The 26021-nt window shown below is 40.6% G+C and overlaps 1 protein-coding gene across 1 annotated transcript in view; it reads right to left on the reverse strand.

The window, feature by feature from the left end:
* Nucleotides 1-6160: 6160 nt before the first annotated feature.
* The window catches only part of PINX1 (PIN2/TERF1 interacting, telomerase inhibitor 1), a 76552-nt gene continuing 56691 nt past the window's right edge, over nt 6161-26021 (reverse strand). Inside the window, exon 7 of the mRNA XM_006774774.2 lies at nt 6161-6867. Within this exon, the coding sequence (XP_006774837.1) occupies nt 6394-6867 (474 nt within the window). The 3' untranslated portion in view covers nt 6161-6393. The remainder of the gene's footprint in view (nt 6868-26021) is intronic.

Consider the following 26021-nt stretch of genomic DNA (forward strand, 5'->3'; position numbering starts at 1 on the left):
CTGAGGGGCACTGGGAGGACGGCTGCTGCACCCCTCTGACTGGGCTCTGATATTTGTAGGGAACTTACTTTGCATTTTCTCTTGTGCTTGGAGGAAGAGAGGAAAATGTACTGAGGGCCTCGTCAGGTATTTTGCTAGATCCTACAGCCACCACTCGAGGGAGACTTGAAAATGGGGCCCTGGGAGGGGGGTCATTAGAGATCCTGGTGGGCTAGGTGAGTCACCAACAGTGCAGGCTAGGGGAGAAGTAGGGGAGAATTAATAATGAAGCCTTCAAATTGGGTGAGCAGGTCTCACACATATTGGTTATAGCGTTCAGAACTTGAAGGAACCCCGAGTGGGGGCCGTGGTCACAGCAGTGCACCCTGACTAGACGTCCTCATCCTGGATACAGGGCAGGTCTTCAGAGCCCGGTTCTTGCCTCGCTGTGGTCTGTTCATTTGCTTCTTCATTTAAGAATCCTTCTCTGCCTGCTGTGTGCAAGGCATTGTCCTGGGTGCTGTAGGCACAGAGATTAACTTCACCCTCAGTGGCCCTAGGCTTGAATGGGGGAAATGAGACATCCATAAACCCCAATATCAGGTAGACCTGGATGAGTCAGAAAGCTATAAAGACTCGGGAATGGGAGAGATTGCTACTGGGGGCCGGATGAGGAAAGGCTGGAGAAACTGTTGATGACATCAGAGGCAGGCTTTGAAGGCCAGTAGGTGGAGAAGGCCAGCAGGAGGGAAAGGACAGTGATACACAAGAGGCACAGTCATGCACTAGAGTGGGAGTGCAAGTGGGGGACATGGGGCCCCCAAGGTAGTGGGTGCAATGCTCCAGGAAGAATTATTATGGAATTAACTGGATAAATGGAAAAGAGGGATAGAGCCAGGAGCTGTGGGGCATGACTCACCAGGCACAGGGATCAAGAACTTAACCTAGGACACCAATGGCAGTCACTTAATTAGGTTGAATTGTTGTAGATGGCCTTCGACCAGTGGTCGGCAAACTGCAGCTCGCGAGCCACATGCGGCTCTTTGGCCCCTTGAGTATGGCTCTTCCACAAAATACCAACTTCTGTGCATGGGCCACGGAGTTTCAATCGCACTGTACATGCGCGCCTGCACATGCTATTTTGTGGAAGAGCCACACTCAAGGGGCCAAAGAGCTGCATGTGGCCTAGATGTTAAAGCCACAGTGAAAGCATAGGGGTATCCATAGCAACAACAGGTACAGAAGGTGGCCTGGAAAGGATGAACAAGAGTTCCTTTCAGATCCTTTGAATCTGAGGGACCCTCAGGATGATTAATTGGAGATGCGGAAGGAAAGCTTGAGACTGACCAGTGGGGGACAGATCCAGACATGGGAATTGTTCAGAAAGAAGCAGAAACATTGGTCACGAGTGTGTATATATATACTAGAGGCCCTTTGCAGGAAGATTCCTGCAAGAATAGGGCTTCCTGTGGCCGGAGCGAAGCTCCCTTCTCCACTGCCTCACTCCCTCCCATGTCCGCTGCCTCGGCTCCCTCCCTTCTCCACCGCTTTGCTCCCTCATGCTGTGCTTGGCTTCCTTCTATGCCAGTGGTTCTCAACCTTCTGGCCCTTTACAGTTCCTCATGTTGTGACCCAACCATAAAATTATTTTTGTTGCTACTTCATAACTGTAATGTTGCTACTGTTATGAATCGTCATGTAAATATCTGATATGCAGGATGGTCTTAGGCGACCCCTGTGAAAGGGTCGTTCGACCACCAAAGGGGATGCAACCCACAGGTTGAGAACCACTGTTCTATGCTGTCTTCCGTCTTTGCTCCACGCCTGCATATGCAAATTAATCCACAAAACCTCTGAGCAAAACATTCAAGGACTTTCTGTCTCCTGACAGCCAAGGAGTATTCAGGAAATGACACTCAGGAGTTTTAGGGGGTGTAGGGTAGGTGAAAGGAGATAGAACAGTCTGGAGTAAAGCCACTCACCTGGGGGAAGCTGCCTAGCAGATGAGGAGGGGCATGAAAGTGAGGACACTCCCAACAGTGAAGGCTCTGTGGCACTCTCCTGGATTTCTCACAGCTTCATTCCCCAAGTTTTGAAGGCTAGAATTTGTCTTCAGGCTTCCATTTCTTTAACAAATGTTTAATATTTGTTGTTCCATACCAGGTCAAAGGGTGTCCCCAGTCCCTAGGCAAAGTAAGGCTACCTCAAAGCTAGGTCTCCTAGTCCTTTTATACCCAGTTCTTTCAACAGTTATGCCAGTAACAGAAGGGACAGAGGAGAGGAAAGGGGCTGGCGAGAGGAGCTGTGGTCTTTCTTACACTCTCCACTTAGGCAAAATACATTTTTAATTCACTCTATGTGGAAGAATGTTCACATAATTTTGCTTATTTATCACAGTTAGAAATGTTAATAAGGGAGATCTGAGTGGGAAGTCACTCCTCAGGTTCAAGTCAAATAATGAGTTAGCAAAGAATGGTTTATAGCTTACTACCCAATTTGATTAACAGGATTAGCATGAATGTTAAAGGTGATGAAACCCCCCAGTGTGGAGGGCGCCAGGTCCCGAGTACATCCCATTGACAGTGTTCTAGGATAAGGAAAACCATCCTAAAGGACACAAGTTGATAGATCTTGAATGTGGGTAGGCCCTGTAATGGATTACTCAGTCCTGAATTGGCCTAGGCTTAGTTCTAAGTTGGGGCTCAGCAAATCGTTTAGAACAAATAACGGCTTCTCACATCCACGTTACCTTTCTCAAAGGAAAACCAATACAGGAAATACAAACAGAAAATTTAAGATGTAACTAATTACAAAATCCTTCCTCTGGCTAAATAATTCATTGCAGTTTTCCTTAAGTTTGCTCTTAACGCTTATACAAAAATTCAACTTAGATGAGAAAGAAGAGCTCGGCAAGCATGTCTGCATTAGCCCACACACTGCCTCCATCACAACACTCCTGGGCCCACCCACCTTTTTACCTGCTCTCTCTGCCTTTGCCCTCCTCTTTCCGGTCCCATAAGGGCTTTGTGCATACCATTTTAGTGGAATCAGTATTTCCTAACTAGATCGTATACTTTTATGCATGGAGTCTAGTCATCCATTTTATTAGGATGTGATACTAATTTGTTCACTAACAACCGAGAGCTATGAAATCGCACATCAGCAGGGATCTGACCTCCCCAGCCCCAGTGCCAGCACAACAGGCTCCAAACTGCAATGATTGCAGAACCCACAAGATAAACAGGGTGACAGTGGGGAAGTTCTTAGTCAAATCTAAATACAGCCGCTGCTTGCTGGTCCAGGCTGAGATCACTCAGGTAGATTGTGCCGAAACATTTCTCTGATGCTGTTTCTAAAAGAGCAGGTCCCAGCTTGCTCCTGCCGGAGTCAGCCAACTGGTGAGGGAGGAGAGGCAAGATCCGCACTGTGGTATAAAACCAGGGCTCATTTAGGTTTTGTATTTCAGAAGTACCAGTATTTTCTGCAAATTAGAAGAAAATGTCTTTTTTTCATAGACTGGCAAAGAGGTTTTAAGAAGTTGAGTTACTTACCCAATTTCCCACCAACCTCTTGACCAAGTTGGGAAGGAACATCCGTTGAGAATTTCAAATGTACAGGCTATCCGCAAGTATTTTCCACAGCGCATGTAAGTAATGCTAACTCCAGTTCATTGTAAAAGTCTACTGTTTGCCAGCGGCTTCCACTGGTTCTCTGGGAGCATCATAAATTTAATTATAAAAACTGAAAGAGGCCCTTTTATAAAAACAGTGTTTATCTGTAAAAGGGGGTAACTAACAATAGTGCTTACTTACTGGGTTGAGGACGACATGAGCTGATTTATTTAAAGTGCTTGGAATAGGGCCAGGCATACAGGACCTCATGCAGCAATAATTAATATCTATTAAAATTAACAGAAGGGAAAGAAGGGTGCTGTAACATTTAAGAACCTCTTCATTGGCTAAATCTTTTCCAGGGTACCTGCTTTCCCTATTAAAACTGAAGGATGCCAAGGAAAGCACTGAAGAATAAAAATATATTTTTACCAAGTGAAATAATTAAAGGCAAACCATAGGGTTCATATGTTAACAATTTAAGAAATAGCATGTCTATGAAATGCAACTTTCAAGCGTATATATTTCAATCTTCCACTTAGATCCGGAAAACCAAGTGGCCTATAAAAGAGACACTTGGGAAAAAGGAACACTGCAGATTTCTAGTGAAAATTAAGCTTCCACATCCTTCAAAGTAAAGGGTCACACTGGTCTGCTCTTTGCTGAGCAAGTACTTCTTTCTCAGGCTACCCTGAAATTCCTAAAATCATCCAGGAATTCTTTTTGCAGCCCACTAAAATAATAAAAATTACAGCCTACAGTATCTATTTATTTAGTTGCATCTAATAATCTTGAGATGTTTTACCCTTGCCTTGGAATTCTCAACTCCAAGAACTTTCCTTCAGCACCTCCCTACCCTGGTCTTCCTGGCCGGCCCCTTCATCTCACCTGACGACCGCATCTCAGCTGCTTCCTAAACCCCCACCTGCTTTCTCCTCCTGCACACAATTCAGTATATTTGTGTGACTCTCATTTTTATTGGTTAAAAAAAAAAAGTTAAAGTTAATAAAATAAAAGGCAAAAAAAGAATATGTTAAATATATATAAATATATTAAATATATGTTAAATATGTGGGTGGAGAGGAAAAAAATATTTTGTAAAGAGTATTCCCTTTAGGTTTCATACATTCCCACTCCCTTCTGGAGCTCAGTTCATTTACAAGATAGGACAAGCAGAGATAATTTGGGCATGTGCCCTCTGTGAAGAAAAGTGATTTTAAAAATCTTTGGTGCTTTAATAAATTGGACCATAGCCTGGGACTCTGCACTCTGGGGGGCCATGATAAAACTCAGAAACTAGACCTCAGGCTCTGAATTTTCTTTTTGGGTAGTGTGTGTGACTTTTTGAACAATTCAGAATTCTTAAGAGACCAAAACCAAACATTCTTACTATACTTCCTCAATGTGAAGACTCAGGGCCATGCTTCATATCTAATGTATGAAGGCTCACCCCCTCTCCTCCAGTCAAAATCAGGGCAAAAGGTCATCAGCTTGCATGTAGCAATCTATCAATCAAGTGGAAAAGAGCACCGAGCCTGCACGCCCTGCCACACCCTCACAGCCACTCTGACAGGTCTGTCAGAAGCAGGCCAAGCACCAAGATTGCAAGAGCAGGACGGGCGGCTGGCAACTAGAAAGGGGTTAGAAGAAAACTGGAATTGAAAATAAAGGGGGGATGAGGATGAGGGAATAAACGAATAAAAGGATGGAGAAGAAAAGAAGGAAGAGATAAAGAGAACAAAGAAAGGAAGAGAGGAGAAACAGGCAGAGAAAACAATAGGGCTGGACCTCTAATTTATAAGCGTGCATTTTCTTCCTAATTCTGTGTCCCAAGGAGGGCGTGAAGTTATCTGGGTAAACACACACGGAGACGCCAGGGTGTGGCAGAAGGCAGTATAAACACAACTCGGCGACACCACTGGGTCTGAGCAGGACTGAACTGAGAAGTATCTTTTACATTTATGTGCTATTAATACTTTTAAGAACATTCACAAGGTAGTTTCAATCTACAGAGTGAGTGGTTTACAGATAAAATTAATTTCCTGACCTTAGACTCCCAATCTTTTAAGCTTCTGAGGAGCTCCTGATCGTTATAAATAAGGTGGAGCCCACAATAGGGGATTTGTCCCGAGCATCATCACACGGCCTGCCTACGCTCTCTCAGGGAAGGTTCCACGGTTCCTAGTCAGCTCACTTAGACTGCAGTCTTGGGAAGGAGACCTCAGAACACTAGGCTGCCACTGCTTAGTGAAGAGAGGGCATTAAAACAGTTTCCCCATCAAAACTACACCAAATCAAAACAAACAAAAACAAGTCTGATTTGGGAGAGTAATAATATAATACCTACTTGGCAAAAATGTATTGTTGGCTATAGAACAAAAAGAATGATCTGAATCTAAACTATTGCCTCTTAATCCTTTAATTAGACTAAGTCTTTCAGAAGGAAGCACAATTCATTGTTACTGAAGGAAATCAAGAGCAAATATAGACTGACATACCTACACACATGTGTGCACATACACAACTTGACGTGTTCATACGAATATGAATGAACACTCACAGTGAAGGGCTCAGAGTCTACAAAGAAATTTATTTGTTCATGAGAGTCATGATTTGGAACATTAAAAAGTCCTTGGAAAATGGTTTGGGGAAAATGTGGTGAGAGGGCGAGACCCAGCAATCCGCGGGCATGTTAAAAGATGTGCACACACTCTCTTGGGTGAACTCTGCTCTGACTCCAGGCCAAGGCAGCCTGGCAGTGCCCTGACACCTGAGTGGTTGGAAGGCCCTGGCTCAAGAGAATTTACTTGGAATCTTTCTTCTTTTTCTTCTTCTTTTTCACTGGTGTTTCATCCACAGTAGCATCCATTGCTGCCTCAACCTGCTTTTGTAGCTTTTTCTTTTCTCTCTTTTTTTTGGGCTTTGGTGGTAAGTCCTGGACATCAAATGGCCACATACAGTCTTCTCCATCCTCAGCAGAAGCATCAGAATTCTTGTCCCCCTGAGGGTCTCCAAGCTGCTGCTCAGCTTGGTCTCTCTTTTTCTTGGTCTTGGGTTGGGTGTAATTCTCCACATTTTTATTTTTTGCCTCTTTCTTTCTTTTCTTTCCCTTTTTCCTTTCCATTTGGGTCTCTGGAAGGTCAGGCCCTGCAGCAACAACCTGTGGCTTGTTCTTTAGCTCTGCCATCCGCTTGGCAAAGTACTCCTGGATGGTGAAGGTGCTGGTTGTCGTAGTGGAGTTTTCATTCCCATCTGGAGTGGCGGGACTGGAATCATCCTAAGGTGTGGGAAAAGATTAAAACTGGTTAAACACCAGCTGTGTCCTTGTCAGGGCACCCAGGAGGACTCTAGCTGGAGCCATTAGCCCTCAGCAGTTAGAGACCAGGCCGAGTACCAGGTATTCCTCGATCCCCCTTGCATCCCACCCGGGTAGAGATGAACTGCAAAGCATAGAACAAAGTGGCAGACACTTTGGTTGAATACTATAGGGGGTGACAGGGTGAATAGATTGAAGATACCTTCAGAAAGTTAGCTGGAAAGTCACCTAAATGAAACTCGGAATAAACAGCACCTTAGCAACAATGTTATACATGGCGACCCCAGGCTGCCATGAAAAAGAGGGACACCAAAGTCCTCGAGCTTTGTGATCTTGTCAGATTCCAGCTCTGCTATGGATTACTCAGGCCTTTGCACTGATGTGGAAACTTAGATGCCACATTCATATGTTAACCCTTCCTATCACAGGAGCCAAGTGCCAACCTGGAACCTGGCGTGTTGGGAACACCTTCTTACTCCTCCAAAGACAAAGTGGGGGCCCCTGGCACCTGCTCCAGGAGAACAGGCACCAGGGCTGGAAATGCATGCATTCTGCCTTCCTCCCAGAAAGAACAGTTTAGCATGGCAGACCTTCTTCTCTCGGCTGAGGATGAGGAGAAGGAAGATGCCTCCATCACTACTCTGACATGAACCAGATATGCAGGTCTGTGTTAGTCTTGTTTCTAAATATGAGGATGTACTCACAACAGCTGAGATTATGTAAGGTTTACATTTTAACTTCAAATGAATACGTTCCACTGTAAGGCTGGAGAAGAGAGAGAAAATTCATGCCTTAGTAGGTTGGGATTAAAAAAGGAAATGCTGGTGTCACTATATGGGTTGCACCTGGTTGGCAGTAATGTGATGAAAACATAGGTGTGGAAAGGGAGTCCCTTTATGATGAAGAATATAAGGACTATGCCTTTTTAAATTTTAAATATTTTTACTGATTTTTAGAGAGAGAGGGGAAGGGAGAGGAACATTGATGTAAAGATGTGAGAGGAGAACATCAATTGGCTGACTCTAACATGCCCCGCACCGGGGATCAAGCCTGCAATATGGGCATGTGGCCTGAGCAGGAATCCAACCAGAAAGAGATGACACTCAACCAACTGACCCACACCGGCCAGGGCAGGACTACGCTTTAAGGAAAGTCAGTTTTTAGAATAACTTTGTCCACAGAAACTTTTAAAATAATCAAGCCATTTAACAATAATGCTAAATTTAAGTTTTCATAATTACCCGGCTTCTTCCTTCATATTCACTTATTCACATAGGAAGAGACTGGTTAGTCGACCCTCTCATGTTGAGAGGGTGGGAAAAGAGTTTTCTGAATGACTGTTTCCAAATTAGGACTGTATAAGTTAGTCTGAACTTGGTGGGAAGAACCTCCAACTTTATTACAAACCAGCATGTATAAATGGACCATGCATTTTCTTGATAGAGCAGAACTTAAATGTGGGCTCAGTGGAATCAAAGTAGCATCACATTTGAAATTCTGGCAGAATCAATATCATATAAATGGACAACTGGATTTTGAGTGGCCAATGCCCTAGAGATCTCTCACCAAAGGGTACCTTCCAACAACATCACACCTCATCTAATCAACACAAACCTTATTTTACCCAGGCCTAAAAAAAACAAAGTCTGTGGTCCAAAATTTCAAAATGTAAAATGCAGAACGTGTGGAATAACTGACTGGGCTTTGGAAAGAAGTTCAAATGTTACTTATCTGCATTCAATTTTGGCTGGAATCCCACCAGGTAATTTTGAGAAAAATTTAAAAATAGCTGTCCCAGGAGATGAAAACAAGGTCACTTAGTCTTTCTGTTCTTCAAATGTGGAAAGAGAGCTGAAATGCTGCACGGCAGAATGGAAAAATCTCAGGGCTCTCTTGGTGCGAGGCAATCCCAGTTTGATGGACAAGAAAGGTCTTGCCTTCCCTGTAAGGGCACACAGCCACACAGAGTCTCTGTGAAGGTGGCCTGTTTATGTAAAATAGGTCTCATCTAGTTTCATGGCATTAAAAGGAGTTTGTCAACTCTTCTGGAGTGTATTTGTGTCTCAGGAACTCAAATTCAAGTGATAGTCTATGGCTCCCTACCTTGCTCACCTATTCGTCCTGCTTTTCAGTTAAATCATGGGAACCAATTGCTGGTATTAATCACACTTTTCATTATTAGGAAATATAAAACAATTTTTGAGTCACCTGTTGAATTCAGAGGGCCTTTCTAATCCCAGAAAATTGCCATGCTCATAGTAACTCCTCCAGTGGCAAGGACTGTAACAACCATGCGCCACTGCGCACCGGGCTTAGCAGGGCATGGAGACAAGCAAGAGGTGCCAGCACCCGAATCCTATTTATCCTGAGGAAAGTGTAGGCAGAACAATGAATGCTGGGGAGAGCCCTTTAGTGCCAGGGGCAGCCGCCCTCCCACACTGCTGCAATGTATGTTTTAAAAACCATAGAAACAAAGGAGGAATAGGATGTACTAGTAAATCTGATTCCAGTAGGAGTGATGCCCAGGACTCATATTTTACAAGCTCATAATTTATGATTTTATAAATCATAAACACTTTTACTACTGAGATTATAATCCCTGTGTCTATATTCTTGGCCATGAATATGAAAAATGTACACCTTTCCAAGAAAAGGAGTACTTTTCATATCTACTCTCAACTTCAAAGTGAACAGGCACTGAGAAAATCACCAGTTACTTAGCATTTTGAAACAGAATCAACTTGCATCTTCCCACGTTTCCATTCAACACATAACACAACCTCAAAAAAAATCTGTAATACCAATATGACTTTCACTACTTTGTAAACTGTGAGAATGTTCCAATTTGCTAACAGCATTCTAAAAACGAGTAAAATAAATTTACAAATACCTTGAAAACTTTCAGTTCCATACAAAATACTATCAAGAGATGTGTAGTTAATGCATGAGTCATCTTACAGTTATCTAATTCAGTCAAATCAGTAGGTTAAGTTAGGTAACTCCCAAGGTCCCTTGAAGGCCTACAACGTACTCCTCTGTGAAAAGACATTTGGGTTGGCCATTGCTCTATGACCAGGAGAGAGAGAAGGGACAGCGAGGCAAGATAAGCAGGCAGCAGGGATGAGTTTGGTTCACACACACCTATTACCCCAACTGTCCAGTCAGGATGCAGAAGTGATAGCAATGAACTAGAGTCTAGCCACATGGAAAGGATATTTTCCATCACCTGAACGAAAGCATACAGCCAAGAGCAGATCCAGTAATATCACTTAGAGAGCTGGATTACTGAGTCAGTTTTAAGAATTTGTTTATACAGATGCTAAAATCAATAAAAACAAAAAACTGGAGTGACTATTAACTGGAATACAAATTTATTTTAAACTTAATTCCCGGAAATCATCCCAACACTTCTAAGACAGGTGGTAAAAAGCTGAAACTTTTAAAAAATGATAATCAATCCCCACTTTGTACTTCTGATTTGAAGATTCTCTTTTTATATACCTTGGCTTAAAAATCTCCACTGAGCCTTCACAGCCCCTAAACTTGTGCTCTCAAAAGGCAGCATGTGGGGAACATGCTAATGGTGCTCTCTGGCTGGAACGGAAAATGTGGTGGGCTAAGGGAATGCATAACCTGGCAATGTCTCCCCTGCCTTTTATGCCTCCACAGCCTGAGCTTCTTCAAGTCCTGCTCAAATGCCAACAGTTTCCCTTGCTGTCTAGTATGGCACAGGCAGGCTGTGACTTGGGTACAATGAAGGATAAAGGTGGGCGAGTCTGCACGAACAGGAGCGAGGGCTCTGCCTGTGGAAGCCACCAGTTCTTTTGCTGGCCAGGGTGTCCTGCCCCTCAGCTGGGCGGGAACATGTCACATGTAATGTGCATGTCCAGGACCAAGCAGTATACCTGAGATGACGAAGCTTTTCAAAGAGCCTAGTGGATGAGGGGAACTGGTGAGGAAATGAGCAAAACAGTTTTTTAAATATCCCCCTAGATTTGTAATATCCACTATTCTGTCCCCTATCAGCAATTATTAAAAAGACCCAAACACACAGTTAGACCCCTGAAGTATTTTCCACATTTTATAGAAGCGACTCTTTGTGAAATACAAATAGAACCAGTTTCTGTGTTATTCTAAAAAATGGTTTCACAGATTAATCTTGTCTGTTCTCAGCAAAAGTCACAGTGTTCTCATTTCTTTCAGAGCTGGTGAATGTAACAATTATGTGTTAAAAAATACTGACCATGGATTTCCCCAATTACAGTGAGGGCCTTAATTTCTCCCCAATCAGTAAATATTCTGTAGGTTAGGGCTTAGGAGGACCTGTTCCCACATCAGGACTCTCAGGTTTAAAGTCACAGGACCCCTGCAAGATCACTCCACTCATCACATAAGAAACTACTCTCTGTGGCCACACCTTGGTGTGCTGAGAAAGCAGCTGTCATCTCTTAGACGCCTTTAACATGCCAGTCACTTATCATCATATGTCATCTTCTGTGACGCTCATAGCAGTGATCTGAGAGGCATCCTCTCCATTTCTCAGAGGTAGAAACAGACTCACCCTTTCTCCTTCCATTACAGCACACAAACCTCCAGCCTGCATCACACAGACTCACTTGTCCCTGTTTCCCTATGTAATTGGTCATATAATCAAGGGACCAAGGTCCACACTCAACTCCATAAGGGCACAAGTTAACTGATGCAAACGCTTCATGTAAAAAAATGTCCCCAGAAACAGACACTACTTTCTAAACAGAAAACCGCTATTAGCTAGTTTGTAATCCATATAAATAAAATATAGCTTAAAGCCAGGTGTAAGAGTTTGTACTTTGTCAAATTAGCATGTGGATGTACCTGGCAAAGTGTGAGTGCTTTAAAGCAGGAAGGAAAACCAAAGTCCACCCTTCCACCTACGGCAGGACTCTCTGCTGGACAGATGTCGGACAACTTCCATCTGGGCACTTCTAATACCGACTGTGATTAGTTGGTGACTTGCTTTGTCTCAGTTTTCTCCTCAGTAATAGGCATACTCAAGTGGTTTATTGCAATACACTGTATGAGTGTAATGTCTAGAGCCAGAGAATCCTAAAGTCTAAACCTATTTCTGGCAACTCTGAATTACCACTGGAATTGGGGGTGGGTTAAGGTTGGTGGGGGGAGGGGGGATGCAAAGAACACAAGACCTTGACGAGAGAACTCCTTAAGACATCAATTATGATGTATCACAATCATCTCAGGTGTCTGAAAGATGCCCCCAACTACGCATGACAACTTTTCTGAAATGTCTATATAATTATCAGTCTGTTCTTTGTTTTGTTTAGGTATTCTTTCCAGAGGCTTTGCAGCTCAATGAGCATCTGCTCAAGCTCTTCTGGGTTCCTCTGTGTCACTCAAACACATGTACTGAGATGGATTAACAGTAAAATGCCCAAATAAAATAGACTGTTTTATGATTCTCATTAGAATGTTGTTAGTATCTTTTGGACAGAGAATTCAGTGGGGCATTTGGGGCATATGAACCATAAATATAAAATCTCACTACTTATGATAAGCATACCAGTCCAGGGATAGGGTTTCAAAGACAAAACCTTTCATCTCACAGCCTTTGTCATATGTCAGTGCTGATCTTAAGTGACAAGGTGATTGAAGCCTTTTGATTTCCATATTAAGATACAGAGATCATGTTGCAACAGTAATCCTTCAATGAACTTTTCTCATTGAAAGAAAAAGTAGGCACGGAGAGCTCAGGGGTAATGGATTTAGCAATTGGGGTTCTTAGCTCTGAGAGCTCTTGCTTGTGATGAACAAATACACACCTCCACCTCAGCCTGTCTGTTGTCAGCTCGGACTGGATTAGTCTGTGAAAAATTAAGAAAGCTTGGCAAGTGAGTAGTCTGAAAGAACATCTTGTGTGTGTTTCAAACTTTATAGCAGAATAGTTCTGACAAACATGAATTATGTCTTGACATACTCCTGGGGTTTAGACATTACACCTATTCACTTTGGACAGAGATTAATTCAGGTAAAAGTGATTTCATGACTCATCAAGCTGAGGCGAGTGCTGGAATGTGTGGGCACCAAGCCTTTGCTGATACGGGGGCAGAATGGGCTGATGGAGTCACTAGTTATGCGGGACTACAGTGCTCCTGCAGGTCCTGTGTATGTAGTCAAGTGCATCATCTCCTTGAAGATCAAGTACAAAACTGTCTCCTTCAACAAGTCTGAATCCCTCCCTGTGGAATATCCTCATGTTCACGTCCAGTGACTAGTAATTAGTTACTTCTATTTTCTGGTTTTGTATAATTTGCTTTGTAAGCTTCTTCCCAAGATAATTTTAAGTTCCTTGAGACAGAGACCATTTCTATTTCATTTATATTGGGTACATCCTCTCTAATGAGCAACTAACGTATGAGTGCTCAAGAAAAGCATAAGGAACACCAAGCCCAAGCAGATCAAGGCTGGGAAGCACTCCCACTGAACCATAAGCCTTGTATTTGTTGGCACAGATGTGTCGGCATGCCAGCGAATGACTAGAAGGGGTTTGGAAGGGCAGGAAGGAAAGAGAGAGTCAACGTTCTGCAGTGGATATTCTTCCCATCCAGATAAAACCATTCCTTTCTCATCAGATGCCACTCTGCCTCCTGGTGCAAACTGCTTCTCTCACTGCAGCAAGTACATCTGAGTGCCTTCTGGTGTGACCATCCCATTACTCCCCGTGGGCTTAGTGACGTAGAGGAACCCAGTCAGACAATCCATACATTTCTCCTCTGGTCTGTTATTCCAAGTTGGCATAGTCACCCCCGTAGAGATGAGCAAATTGGAAACAAGTGAGGTGCTGTGATGTACGGGAAGCGCCATGTTCATTCTGTGCGACTGGCTGAACACAGCAGTAGAACAGCCTGTGGGCTGGACTGTTCTTGCCATGAAAAGGAAAGGCTGGAGAGCCAGGGAGTTCCAGGGCATATCAGAGGCAAAGGTGGGAGCTCATTCTGAGAAGGCAAACAGGTGAATAAGGTTCCACCAGAAGTCCCAGTAGCCAATTGTTAAGATGCAGCATACGTTATGTTTTGAGCTGAAAATATGACCTGGGAAAGCTTTTGATTCGAGGGAGTCATTAGATGGGTTTGCCTTCACAGGTTGAGCTAAAGCAGTGACCAACACTGTTCGTTAGAAAGCAGGGATTGTGTCACTATGGGGGCATTTCTTCTCTTGCTTTCTATGGCACCTTTTTGGTTTCCCTATGATTGGAAACATTTGGCACAAGAAGCTACTTTTGCACTCACAAAAATTTTATTCAAATGTGAAATCTTGTGGGGTTTTATTTCAAGGTATCTATCACTCACCTCTGGAGTTAGATTAAATAACAGTCTCACTAATAACCGGCCTTAAGAGAATCTGCCTGGGAAACACAATCACTGTTAGTGCTAGCAAGCTTCACAAGAGTTAAAAACAAATACAAAACTCCACTGATTGATGTGGGGGCTAAAACCAAAATATAGTAACAGAACTAGACTTATGCAGCAACTCAATTGGAAAACGCCTTCAGAAATGACATGTGGATGTGTGTGTGCTTGTGGGAACAGGTCTGGGAACCCATGGCATGTACAGAAACCCACTCAGCAGGAGTTCCCGGAGGTTCTCTCTAGAACAGGGTTGGTAAGCTAGGGCCCAAAGGCCAATTCAGCCTGCTGGCTATCTTTGTACCCCTTGCAAGCTAAGTATGGTTTTTTATTTTTAAATGGTTGGGGTAAAAAAAAAAAATTGAAAGAATATTACATGTGAAAATTATGTGAATTTCAAATATCAGTGTCCATAAGTAAAGTTTAGAATTTCATCAGTAAAAATATGTGGAAATTTGTGTTTTTTCTCTAGTATATAAGTAAACACAAAAAGTGTTAAGTAAATATTTGTTGGATGAGTAAATGAATACATTTATTATGAAATATGATCTCTTTTTTGGAAATGTTCGACACACACACACAGAATTGGAGGACTTCAGGTTTTGATGAAGTGTCCCAAGGTCTTAATGAGCTATGCTAGTAAATGGTGGAGAGGCTGCTAACTGCTGTCTGATTTCAAGCAGCAAAGGATGACAGACAAGCACAAAGAGAACTCTCAACACCCCATAAGCACGCAGAGATACCTTTCTAACAACTTGGCATTAGATCTTAGCTGGAATTTACAAACTCGGACAAATGAACTGGGCATCTCAGGGATGACAACGGGGAAGGAAAGAATATCTTGCTTTTCACTGGACACTAGCTAGTAGAGAAATACAAGCAATGCCAAATTCCTCATATGAAGGCCAATGCTAACAAAGCTGTTCATTTTTTTTTCCACTTGCCTCGTCAGCTGCTCACATTACCACTCATTAAGAAAAGCCAACATAAACATGTTTTAAGAGGATGGTTCTCTATGGCAACAACTTCTCAAGTAATTGACAGCAGAACTACTGACAAGAGTCATACAGCCTCTGGGGGAAAGAGGGGAAAGAAAAGAGAGCAGGTTTCCTGCCTCCCTGAAAGGTCCTACCACTTGGAAAGTTGCAGTGACTCATGTGACAACATTTCACAACACACTAGCCATTCCGAGATAAACGAGGCTCCTCCGAAGCCTGGAATGATCAATGTGACATGGGCACCGACTTTTGTGGATGAATCTAAAAATAACCCAAATTGACTACATTTTATAATTCTAGGTCAACTGGTTCCATTCCCTGCTCTCTGAAGGCAGGATACATGACTTTTATAAGTAGTTAAAGGCTAGTACCCAAATCTCAGAAAAATAGAAACAGGGGCTAACAGAGGGTCTGTCTCTTCCATCTTTACTTCACAGGAAGCCTTGAAAATTCCTTCAGAATCATGACAACTCAAATTTAGGTTCCTTATTAAAGAAAACATGGCATTTTTGGAAGATGTTAGAGAACCTCATATTTTGAAAATAGGAATGGAGTATAAATCTGGAATGGTCCGGATTGTTTCTAAAAGAAAGGTATATTAACTTAGGCAAGTAAAGTTACAAACAGAAAAGTCCCCTCGCTCAGTTTTTGTATACTATATAAGATTAATCTTCACATAGACTCTTTTCAATTGAGTAGAAATCAAAGCAGTAAATAAAACCATTTGAAGGAGTAAATTTGATAGGGCAAAATATTTCTATGTTTAGAAGATATGTAAGTTAGTAAGAGTAAGTTAAATTCAGCACTCATTGAGTCATATAATAAAAGTAAGTTATACAATAACTTAAGATATTGAGATGGCTGAGGTAAAAAAAGATTTGGCCAACCAGTCCTTCATTAACATCCATTGAGAAGCTACTGTTTACCTGACTGAGGCAGGGGCCTAGAGACAGACTATAAAAAATAAAAAAAATAACAACACATTGGAAGAATTTAGGTGGTGTTTTTGTTTTTGTTAAAAATATGTTTTTATTGAATTTTAGAGAGAGAAAGGAAAGGGATAGAGAGATAGAAACATCAATGAGAAAGCAACATCATCAATCGATTGCCTCCTGTACACCCCCCTCACTGGGGATTGAGCCTCTAATCCAGGCATGTGTCCTGACCAGGAATCGAACCGGTGATCTCTTGGTTCTTGGGTCGATGCTCAACTGCTGAGCCACAGCAGCTGGGCAGAATTTACTTTTTGAATAGACAGAAACTAAACTAGATAACCAACTATAAAACAACTCCATTCAACAAAACCCCTAACCAATTAAATTGAGATTACAATTCCAAAGAGCTCATAAAAAACATTATTACTGCTATTAAATATATAATCGTAGTTTTACACAGCTATAATATTTTATAAGCAAGAAAGATATTAAAAGTTTAAGCAAAAAAGAACAAGTAATACTGCCTCTCTACCTGCCCAGAATACAAAAAGATTCCTTAAAGCAAGACCTGCCTCTTGTCTAAGACTCATCCTCTGTGGAAATTTGATGCCCTATGTCACAGTGCCTCTTAAACTACCGGGGAAGAAGTGCCTTTGTTTTTTTCTTTTGAAAATCTACAATCTATTGGGGACAAGATTTTTATAAAATATAAACTTTTTTTAATTACTAGGAAAATAAAAATTTTAAGACATAAAATACAAGTTCCAATGTATAAAAGTTTCTAAATGCATACTATAAATTTGTGTCCTGGTGTGTGGACCATATCTTGAGTGATACTGGTATAAAATATTAGCTACTGAAGGAAAGTAAGAAAAGTGCTAAATTCAGTGTAGTAGAAGTGACAGTGACCTGGGCATCAAAAAAATCCAGCTCACATCTGACAGACTGTATTGATCTTGAACAAGTTATTGGCTTTTCTGGGTTTTAAAGTGAATAATTTACAAAACAAGAAAGTAGGACTACACAGTAATTTTTTTCAACCATACTGTCGTTTCAGCACACCTTTCTTCAAAGGAAATCTGAAACAGAAAGCCAATATGTAACACATCAGAAGACATGTGGTTGATGCCAGACTGGGGGAACCCAAAGCTCATGTCCTAACCTCCTTGCCCTTTGTAAGACCTTCAAGGCATCTGTGAAAAAGTCCTAGGGCTGTGTGGAATACAGTTTAAAAAACAGCCATGTTTTAAAGGTTCATTACAATTCTAACATTCACTGTAGCCCAGATAATTTCATAGCACTCATCAACAGGGGACTAAGAAGCTTTCAACAATAAAACTGGACCTTTGCTATTATATAATACACACAATTCTGAAAGTTGTCATTAATTGTTGGAATTCCAACCATTGGATGCCTGTCAGAACTGTCCAGTGACCAGTTTCTCCTGAAAATGGTAGCAAAATATTAAGTGTCGCCTCCTCAATACTATGAAGTCACATCTCTGATCCAGATGACAGGATGATATCAAGATTTGCTGACTCTTCTGGTTTTACCTGGTGAGGCTCTGAAGAGGACCAAGATGGGAGATGGTAACACCCAAACCCACGTCATCAGAGTCCCCACCACAGTCACTGCAGATGACAGCATGAGAAAAAAAGCACTGCTTTCTCACTAACCACCGGCCGCGCTCTAACCTAAAGAAAGGTAATCATCCTATTTTCATTACATCACGGGATGGAAATCTGGGAGAATGTTATTTTTGCTTTTCTGGCAGGACAGAGGGTTGGAAGGAAAAATGAGCCAATATTTTACTCTTCTCCTCCAACACTGTGCCATCTGTGTATCAATTTCTTATCACAGAAGCTCTTAAAACCATTTGCCTGATCTGTCAACAAACAAAAAGCCAAATCTAATCCTTTCAGGCCAAACCTATGTCCTGGCAAAAGTCTAACCAAACAGAACAGCCCAGTGACTTAGAACTCTTGGGTTGTTTTGATAGTTCCCCCCATCCCCTTCTTTTTATTCTTCTTTTTAAATGAGTGTCTTATTATGAATCATGCTTGTTGATCTAGAAGACAGCATTTTTTTTACTGGTACTAAAACAAAATGCAGTGACCCACTTTCTCCTTTTTGGTTCTTATAGAAAGTAGAGGCAGGCCCCCCGAACCCTGTTTGAAGTCCTTGCTGCCAGGAGATGGTCAGTTTATGTCTCTTGTCCTAGGACAGGAAAAGGATGCACTCTCGGCACCGTGTGCTAGGGAGAGATAAGACCAGAGATTTCTGTCCTCAATACCTTATCAGCTTTTCCTGCTACTTTCCAGAGCAGACAGCACTATGACTGGCAATAAACTAAACTAGCTGAAGGGGGGGCGGGTGTGTGAGCAGCTTGGGGATTGAAGGGAGTGATGTAGGAAGGGGTGTAGGACAAGGAAAAGAGATGAGGCTTTTAATATATCTTAAAATGGTCTGGCCCAAATAAAATTGTCTTTAAAAAGAAAACACGTTTTCTATCTCCTTTTGTTACAACTTCAGCAACAGGGATAGAAGTTTTTATAAGAACTTCCTTTCTGGTTGGAATGCACCAACACTTTCCTTGCTTTGAGCCCTGCCCATAACTGCCTTGTGCTACTGGCTCCTGCGCACGTAGCACAAGACCGATTTGCTGTGGGCGCCAATCCGCTGTGGGCGCTCTGACGGGAGGTCCATAGACCACAGGCTGCAGAGGGAATGCTTCTTCTGGGCACATGTGCCTCCATTTAGACAACCAGTGTTTGCTGGGGCTAGGGCACTCACAATTCCATTTCCATATTGCAAAGGAATGAGCACAGCTATGAGTCACCCCTCCAAATTCACTGAGGACCTCTTCATTCTGCAACAAATCACACCTGTGAATCCAAGAATTATACACTGTTGAAAACCTGGTCTTTTGGGAGGTGGGAAACAAAGCTGCTGAAGAATCTAGACTAAGTCGGTAAATTTAAAACTAGTTATGGCCTCAGTTATTTCTACTCATGCTAAAGCAATACAAATTTGGCAGTCTTCTCTTAAAAACTTTTTATCATGAAACCTTTCAAACATAAAAAAAGCAGAGAAAATAGTATAGTGAACCTGGCTTACCCATTACCCAGCTTCAACAATGATCAACAGATAACCATTACCAACTCTACTCTCATTCATTCACAGCAAATCAAAGATACCATAAACTTTCATTATAAATATTTCAGTATGTATCTCTGCAAAGTAAGATTTCTAAGAAAAATCCATAACTATAATAACATTATCACATGAAAAGATTAACATAAAAGATTTCAGAGAGGAAGGGAGAGAGAGAGGGAAACATCAATGATGAGAGAGAATCATGGATCAGCTGCCTCCTGCACGCCCCCTACTGGGGATCGAGCCCACAACCCGGGCATGTGCCCTTGACTGGAATTGAAGTTGGGACCCTTCAGTTCACAGGCTGACGCTCTATCCATTGAGCCAAACCAGCTAGGGCTAACTTATTTCTTATTACAAGTTATTTGAAGCAGGTCTAAATACTGTGATTAAGTGATATGTCTCATTTCTTTTGGGCAACAAGTTTCCATCCTCTCATTTCAATTTCCTGTTGATGAAACCAAGTCATTTGTCCTACAGAGTTCTCTCAGGATCTGAATTTTCCTGATTGGATGGACTTATAATATGGGTTAAAATGTTCCTCGTATATGTACTGTCAAGTTTCATCTAGAGGCAGCCTTATTTTCTAATGTAGCATGTTGCTTTATGAAAAATTGGGATGGATTCATGGTTACGTGAGCTGGAGAAATAAACCTGTGCTATTCCTCTCTTTGATTTAAAATGCACATTATCATCCTAGTTGTTAAACTTCAGAATTTCCCAAACTTATATCACTTTGAAAACATTTTTGGTATAACCACCATTGATATGCTGTGGAATTCATATTCTGCTGAGCCTACTTTGAGATTTGCTCACACAGATATTGCCATGACCTGGATAAAATGTGCAACTTTTTTTTTTTTATTAAATCTTATAGTAAATCTTTGATTGACCTTGGTCTTTCTAAGGGGGTGGGTTTTTACCATGGGCCACACATTTTATGCAAAAATGGCAGGTACCTGGGAAGGAAGTGAAAAGAGGACCAGCCAAGCATTTTGCTATGAACAACCAGCTTGCTAAATGACTCTGGGAAAAGAGACTAGCTCCTCCCTAGATATGCCATTATTGAAATGGGAAAATCTCTTCTTAGGTTTAGTCAGAAAATCACTCTTCCATCTTGGAATGGAAGGTGGCAGAGAAATAACATGTCTTAAACCATGTCAAGTATGTATGGATCAAGTTTTAAGACTTCCTATTATCTAACCATATTTCCTTTTTAGTATATGCAAAAGCAGGAAGAGCTGCACAGTCTGTCCAATCAAATAACCAAGATGAAGGAGAAAGATTTTGATACTGAGTTTTCCTTAAAAGTCTGTGAAAATTTCAAACAACAGGATAGTGAATAATTTATAATATGATCAAGAGGATAAAAATGGGCCCGGCTGGCGTGGCTCAGTGGTTGAGTGTCGACCAATGAACCAGGAGGTCACGGTTCGAGTCCTGGTCAGGGCACATGCCCAGGTTTCAGGCTCAATCCCAAGTAGGGGCGGGGGGTGTGCATGAAGCAGCTGATTCATGATTCTCTCTCATCATTGATGCTTCTCTTTCTCCTTCTCCCTTCTTCTCTGAAATCAATAAAAATGTATTTTTTTAAAAAATGGAGAACATAATCAGGAACCAATGGACATATAACAAAATTAAAACTTAAGAAAGCAATTTATAAAAATAAAATGAAACAAATGAACCCGACTGTGTGACCAGCTGGTTAAATACCTACACAGAAATTCCAAATGAGTTTAAAACACCATAATTTGACTGTACATAACCTAATGTGATATATCTTAAGGACAAAACAAAATGGCCAACTCTGTCCCCCCAAAACACTCTCTTTCTCTTTTTTTAAAAAATAATCAAGTTATTGGTGTTATTCTGTAACTATTGTGTATATACTGAGAAAGAAACAGATGAGTACTGTAATATTTTAATGCTTTTACTGTGAGTAAAGAAAAATATTAATGAGGTTAAGTCTTTGTAGTCCTGAATTTTAATTGGCAATATGCATATAAACTCATATTATATTTTAACATTAAAAAATTATAGTTCTATCCATGGAATATGGTCTAGGAACAAAAAGCAAACTGGTGATAATAAGTAACCCTACTTGCTCAGATTGTGGTCTCTAAACATCATTTACCACCAAATAAACCAGGGAGAAATGGACTCTTAATCTGGGACAGCAAATGTAAAAGGTGGGCCTGGAAAATCTTATGCTAGGTAGGAAGGAGTGATCAAATACCATTTAGGGTCATATCAGAAGAATTCAGGAACTAACGTCAAAAGGCTTCTATGGGCAAAGATAGAAAATTTGATCCTCAATGAAGACAATAAATGCAACAAATTGAGACAAAGCAAGTATATTTCAATCCATGAGTGACAAAAAAAAAAAAAAAGGAAAACTTATTGGTAAATAAAGGAAACAAGTAAAATATTTATTACTTATATATTACCTCAGGGTAATAAAATAGTAGATATGCAAAAATGTCTCTTCTAAATTTTATTCTAAAAAGGAAGAGAAAAGGAAAGAGATATAGAGAGGAAATTCATAGATTGAAAAAACTTAAAAAGATATATCAACCAATTGTTATCTATGACCCTTATTTGGATCTCATTCAAACAAAGAAACTGTAAAGAAGACCAAAATTTAGGACATTTATAAAAATTGAAACTCTGAACACTTACTGATGATAGTATGCAATAATTATCAATTTTTATATAATAATGGTCTTGGAGTTATACATTTAAAAATAATCTTTTAACTTTACAAGATATTATACTAAGGTATTGAAATATTTATGGATGAAATATTATGATTTCTGGGATTTATTTAAAAGTAACACAGAGGGGAGAAGTGTGCAGGGTAATTGCCCCTCTCTATCCACCTTTATAGTCTAGTCACATCCTCTACTTGTTCGCCCAAAGGCCCTTGGTTTCTTCAAGGATTTGTGTCTTTGCAGATATGGTTTTCTTTTCTCCTCATAAGGCCCCTCAACCTGGCTGACCTGCTGCTCCTTTAAGGTACCACACGCGTGCCACCTTCTTTAATCTCTGCAAGCTGAATTCATCACCACATAATATCTGTCATGTCCCAGACCTCTGGTACTTGAGGCCTTTGCGTCAGCTAATTGTGTGCACCTCTGACTTCCGAACTAGACTATGAGTAGAGACTGTGTCTCATTTAATCATCTGTCATGCAACAATGCCATTGGACAAACATCTGAGCTGAGTAGAAAAAGGAACTGGAAGGGTCTAGAACAGGGGGACTAGATAGGAAGAAAATGATTAAAATTATATTAGTTAGAAGAATAATGATGAAATAATAAGAGATTACACTGAAACGAGACATGTTCAAGACAAGCCTTGTAAAGACACTAAGTCAGCTGAGCCTGATCTTACGGTTTTAAGTCATCCAATAGCTGACTAGAAAGCCAGCTCTGTCTTGGCTCACTTATAAATTCAGTTCATAGAGGACTGATTTTATCCATTAATTTTAAGGAAGTGGCCTTGTGGTATCAGCCTACAGATACAGATCCTTATAAGGACAAAGGAGTCTAAAATAAACTGTAACCAATAATGATAATGTCATATGCATCATGATTAATCCAATCCTGAGTAACTGGGGTCCATTCAAAACCAAAGTAATATAAATACCATGCTTTTGTTTCCCTAATAATGTATTTACCATCTTAACAGGGAGGGATGGAATGAGTGTGAGCATGATAATATAAAATTAAATGATCGATTTAACTGAATGAATAACGACATTGTTTAACTTTATAAAGTATACCATAAATGTTTTTTTAAAAGATTTCTTAGGATCGAATGTTGGAAGAAATAGAAATCCCACCAAATCTAGGTTACTAAAATCAAGACATAAAATAAATTTAAGCTCTAACTAGAAAACTATTTGGAGTTCAGGCTCACAAAATGCTTCAAAGCCAGTCAAATAAAACTTAAAACCTCATATGACTTTAAGATTCATAATGGGAATTACAAAAGGAGTCCTGGACCAAGGGACAAAAGGGACTGGAAATTGGTTGTCGTAATTGCTACTACTTTGCTTCAAACAACTCTTTCTGATGCAGAAAAGATAAACTCGTCAACAAAACAGATGACAAATTAAAACCCAACCATTTTAGCCTTGTGCTGTTTGCAGACACTGGGGCTGTTCTAAGAAATAAAGCTCAGAATGAACTTCCTAGAGGCTCAGCTGGGTTTAGACAAGGACTAACAGAACCTTGAGAAGTAGAGAGACTTACCAGCACTCTGATACCTAATAAACAGAGAACTTATATTTTAAATCTTACGAAAGAAAAAAATATTTGGAAAATTCCTGTAAAGTTTTATTTTAAAGATTGAGGTTTAAAATATTTTTTGATTATTTATGTTGGTTCAATGGAATTACATAAAATTACAATTTAATGATTGATAAGCATAAAATTATATTAAACTACACAGAGCTATTAGTGAAATCATACTAATTTAGGGCTAGGTTTCAACTACATATATTATTTTATAAAAGGATTAGCCTAGCAAATGAACAAATCAGAGTTCTCAATATTTTACTTTAGAACCAAAGTCTACAAAAGACAAGATTCTTAAACTCCATCCAACAGTGTTTTGATGATAAATTATCCAAACGATTTAATTACAAAATAGTTTGAATTACAAAAAACTGCTAAGGCTAAGGGAAGTACTTATTTAAATTACTTAAAAGAAATGTTTTCAGGTAGCTTCAAGCAATTTAGTAATGCTCATTTATATACAAACATTTGCTGTGCTAATGACAATTAGTTCTTATCAAAGCAATCCTGTTGTGATAGCTTAAAGAATAAGGTAGGGTTGAACCTGTTTTCTTCTTTGGAATATAGGTTCCTAAACCCCAATCTCAAATAAGAAATGAAAGAAAATTTTGAATACGTTCACAGCTCTGAACAAACAAGTGTTAAAAGACCAATTTTTAAGGACCCGATTTTATGAATGTATGGCTGCTTGTTTATGTACAGCTACACCAACAGGAGTTGGCAAAAGTAGGTTTACAGTTTTGAGTATGGGAAACAGAATTTATTCTTGTATTACTGTTTATTAATTATTGTACTATTTTCCATATGAGCAACTGTAAGCCTACTTTTGCCCACCCCTGTAGCTATCTATCTATGGGTACACTCCCCATGTAAGGAAGAAGTAATGTATACTATAAAGGAACACAATGTCCTGTGAATAGCTTTCCTCCTTAGTTAGATAAATGTTTGCACTTGTTGCCAGGCAAACCAAATTAAAGTTGGTAGGATTAGTAACCTGAAGATTCTGGGCAGGGTAGATCACTAGAAGATTAGGGATTTTGTATGACAATTATGGCAGAACTAGGACAAGGTGAATAGCAAGATGAGGTTATCCATTTTATCACTGAAGGTGCCCAGGTTCTTCGTGACATGAAATGTTGGAATGTTAACTTAGGTAAAGTAGCTTCCCCAGGTCAGCTTTACTGTTTGTAAAAATAGAAACCCCACCAAATCTAGGTTACTGAAGTCAAGAGACAATAAAGTTTAAGTACTTGTTAAAAAGCTATTTGGAGTTCATGATTCTAGTCTTTTTTTTCTTCACATTTTCATTAATCAAAAATGCCTTGTAAATTACCCTTCATCATTTGTTTGTTTCCTTGTCAATATAGTTAGAGTCATTAAAAGTAATTAACCAGCTGAGTTTTCTGATGGCCAGAAAAATCTATTATTTTTTCAGTTTCTGTTGTTTTCTAGTAAATAACTGTGTAAATCTGTGATCATCTGATGAGAGAGGATAAATAGGTTAGGTACAATTTAACAGGTACCACCATACAAAGAGCCTTAAATTTTAGGTGAATTTCTTGGGGGTAATTAAACCTGATAATTAACTGCGCAGGCCAAGTCTGTGAATGGCTTCAACACTTCCTGAAGTCAACAAAAAAGTGAACAGGCCCTGATGTTACTCCTCTCTCCTCACTTACATAGTTTGTTCTGTGACAACATCTTTTCTGTAACACCAAGCAGCCCCTCTGTCACTGGTAAACAGGGAACAGTTGACAGTAAGATGTGCAAGTTGTGTGACTTTTCTGAGGCCAAGGGAGCCAGGATGGTGTTAAGTATAATCACACCAGCAGAAGAAAGAATACACCGCCAAAACCTCAGCTTGGCTACAGCTCAGGCAGGAACCTTCAGCTCTATTCTCAGAAAATTAAGATGGGCACTGGTAAAACTTCCTTTCCACTCAATGTCTATTCACTTACCTAGCACCTCACTGCCATTACTGTTAACTATTTTTCTAAATATTTCACCTGATGCTTATTTAACCTTTTTCATGGACCCATCCATGTTTACCAAAGCCCTTTCGCTTAGTCTGGTGCCACAGTGAATGCTATGCTGGGCCCCCAGACCTGCCCTTCAGAACTAAAGGGTTTGCTCCCCCAGGGGCTGGCAACTCTCGGCTCTCAGTCCCTCTCTGGGAACAACCACCAGGCCTGGGGTCACAGTCCTATTCCTGGGGGTCAGGGGGCCAGACAAGTGACTGAAATGCAGGTCCACAAAGGCCCAGCCTCCTCCAAAGGCCTGGGGCAGTTTTGAAGAGGTCCCTGCTATTCAGCTGAGGAATGTGAC

This window comes from Myotis davidii, unplaced genomic scaffold (genome assembly GCF_000327345.1).
Source record: "Myotis davidii unplaced genomic scaffold, ASM32734v1 scaffold524, whole genome shotgun sequence".
Classification (NCBI taxonomy): domain Eukaryota; kingdom Metazoa; phylum Chordata; class Mammalia; order Chiroptera; family Vespertilionidae; genus Myotis; species Myotis davidii.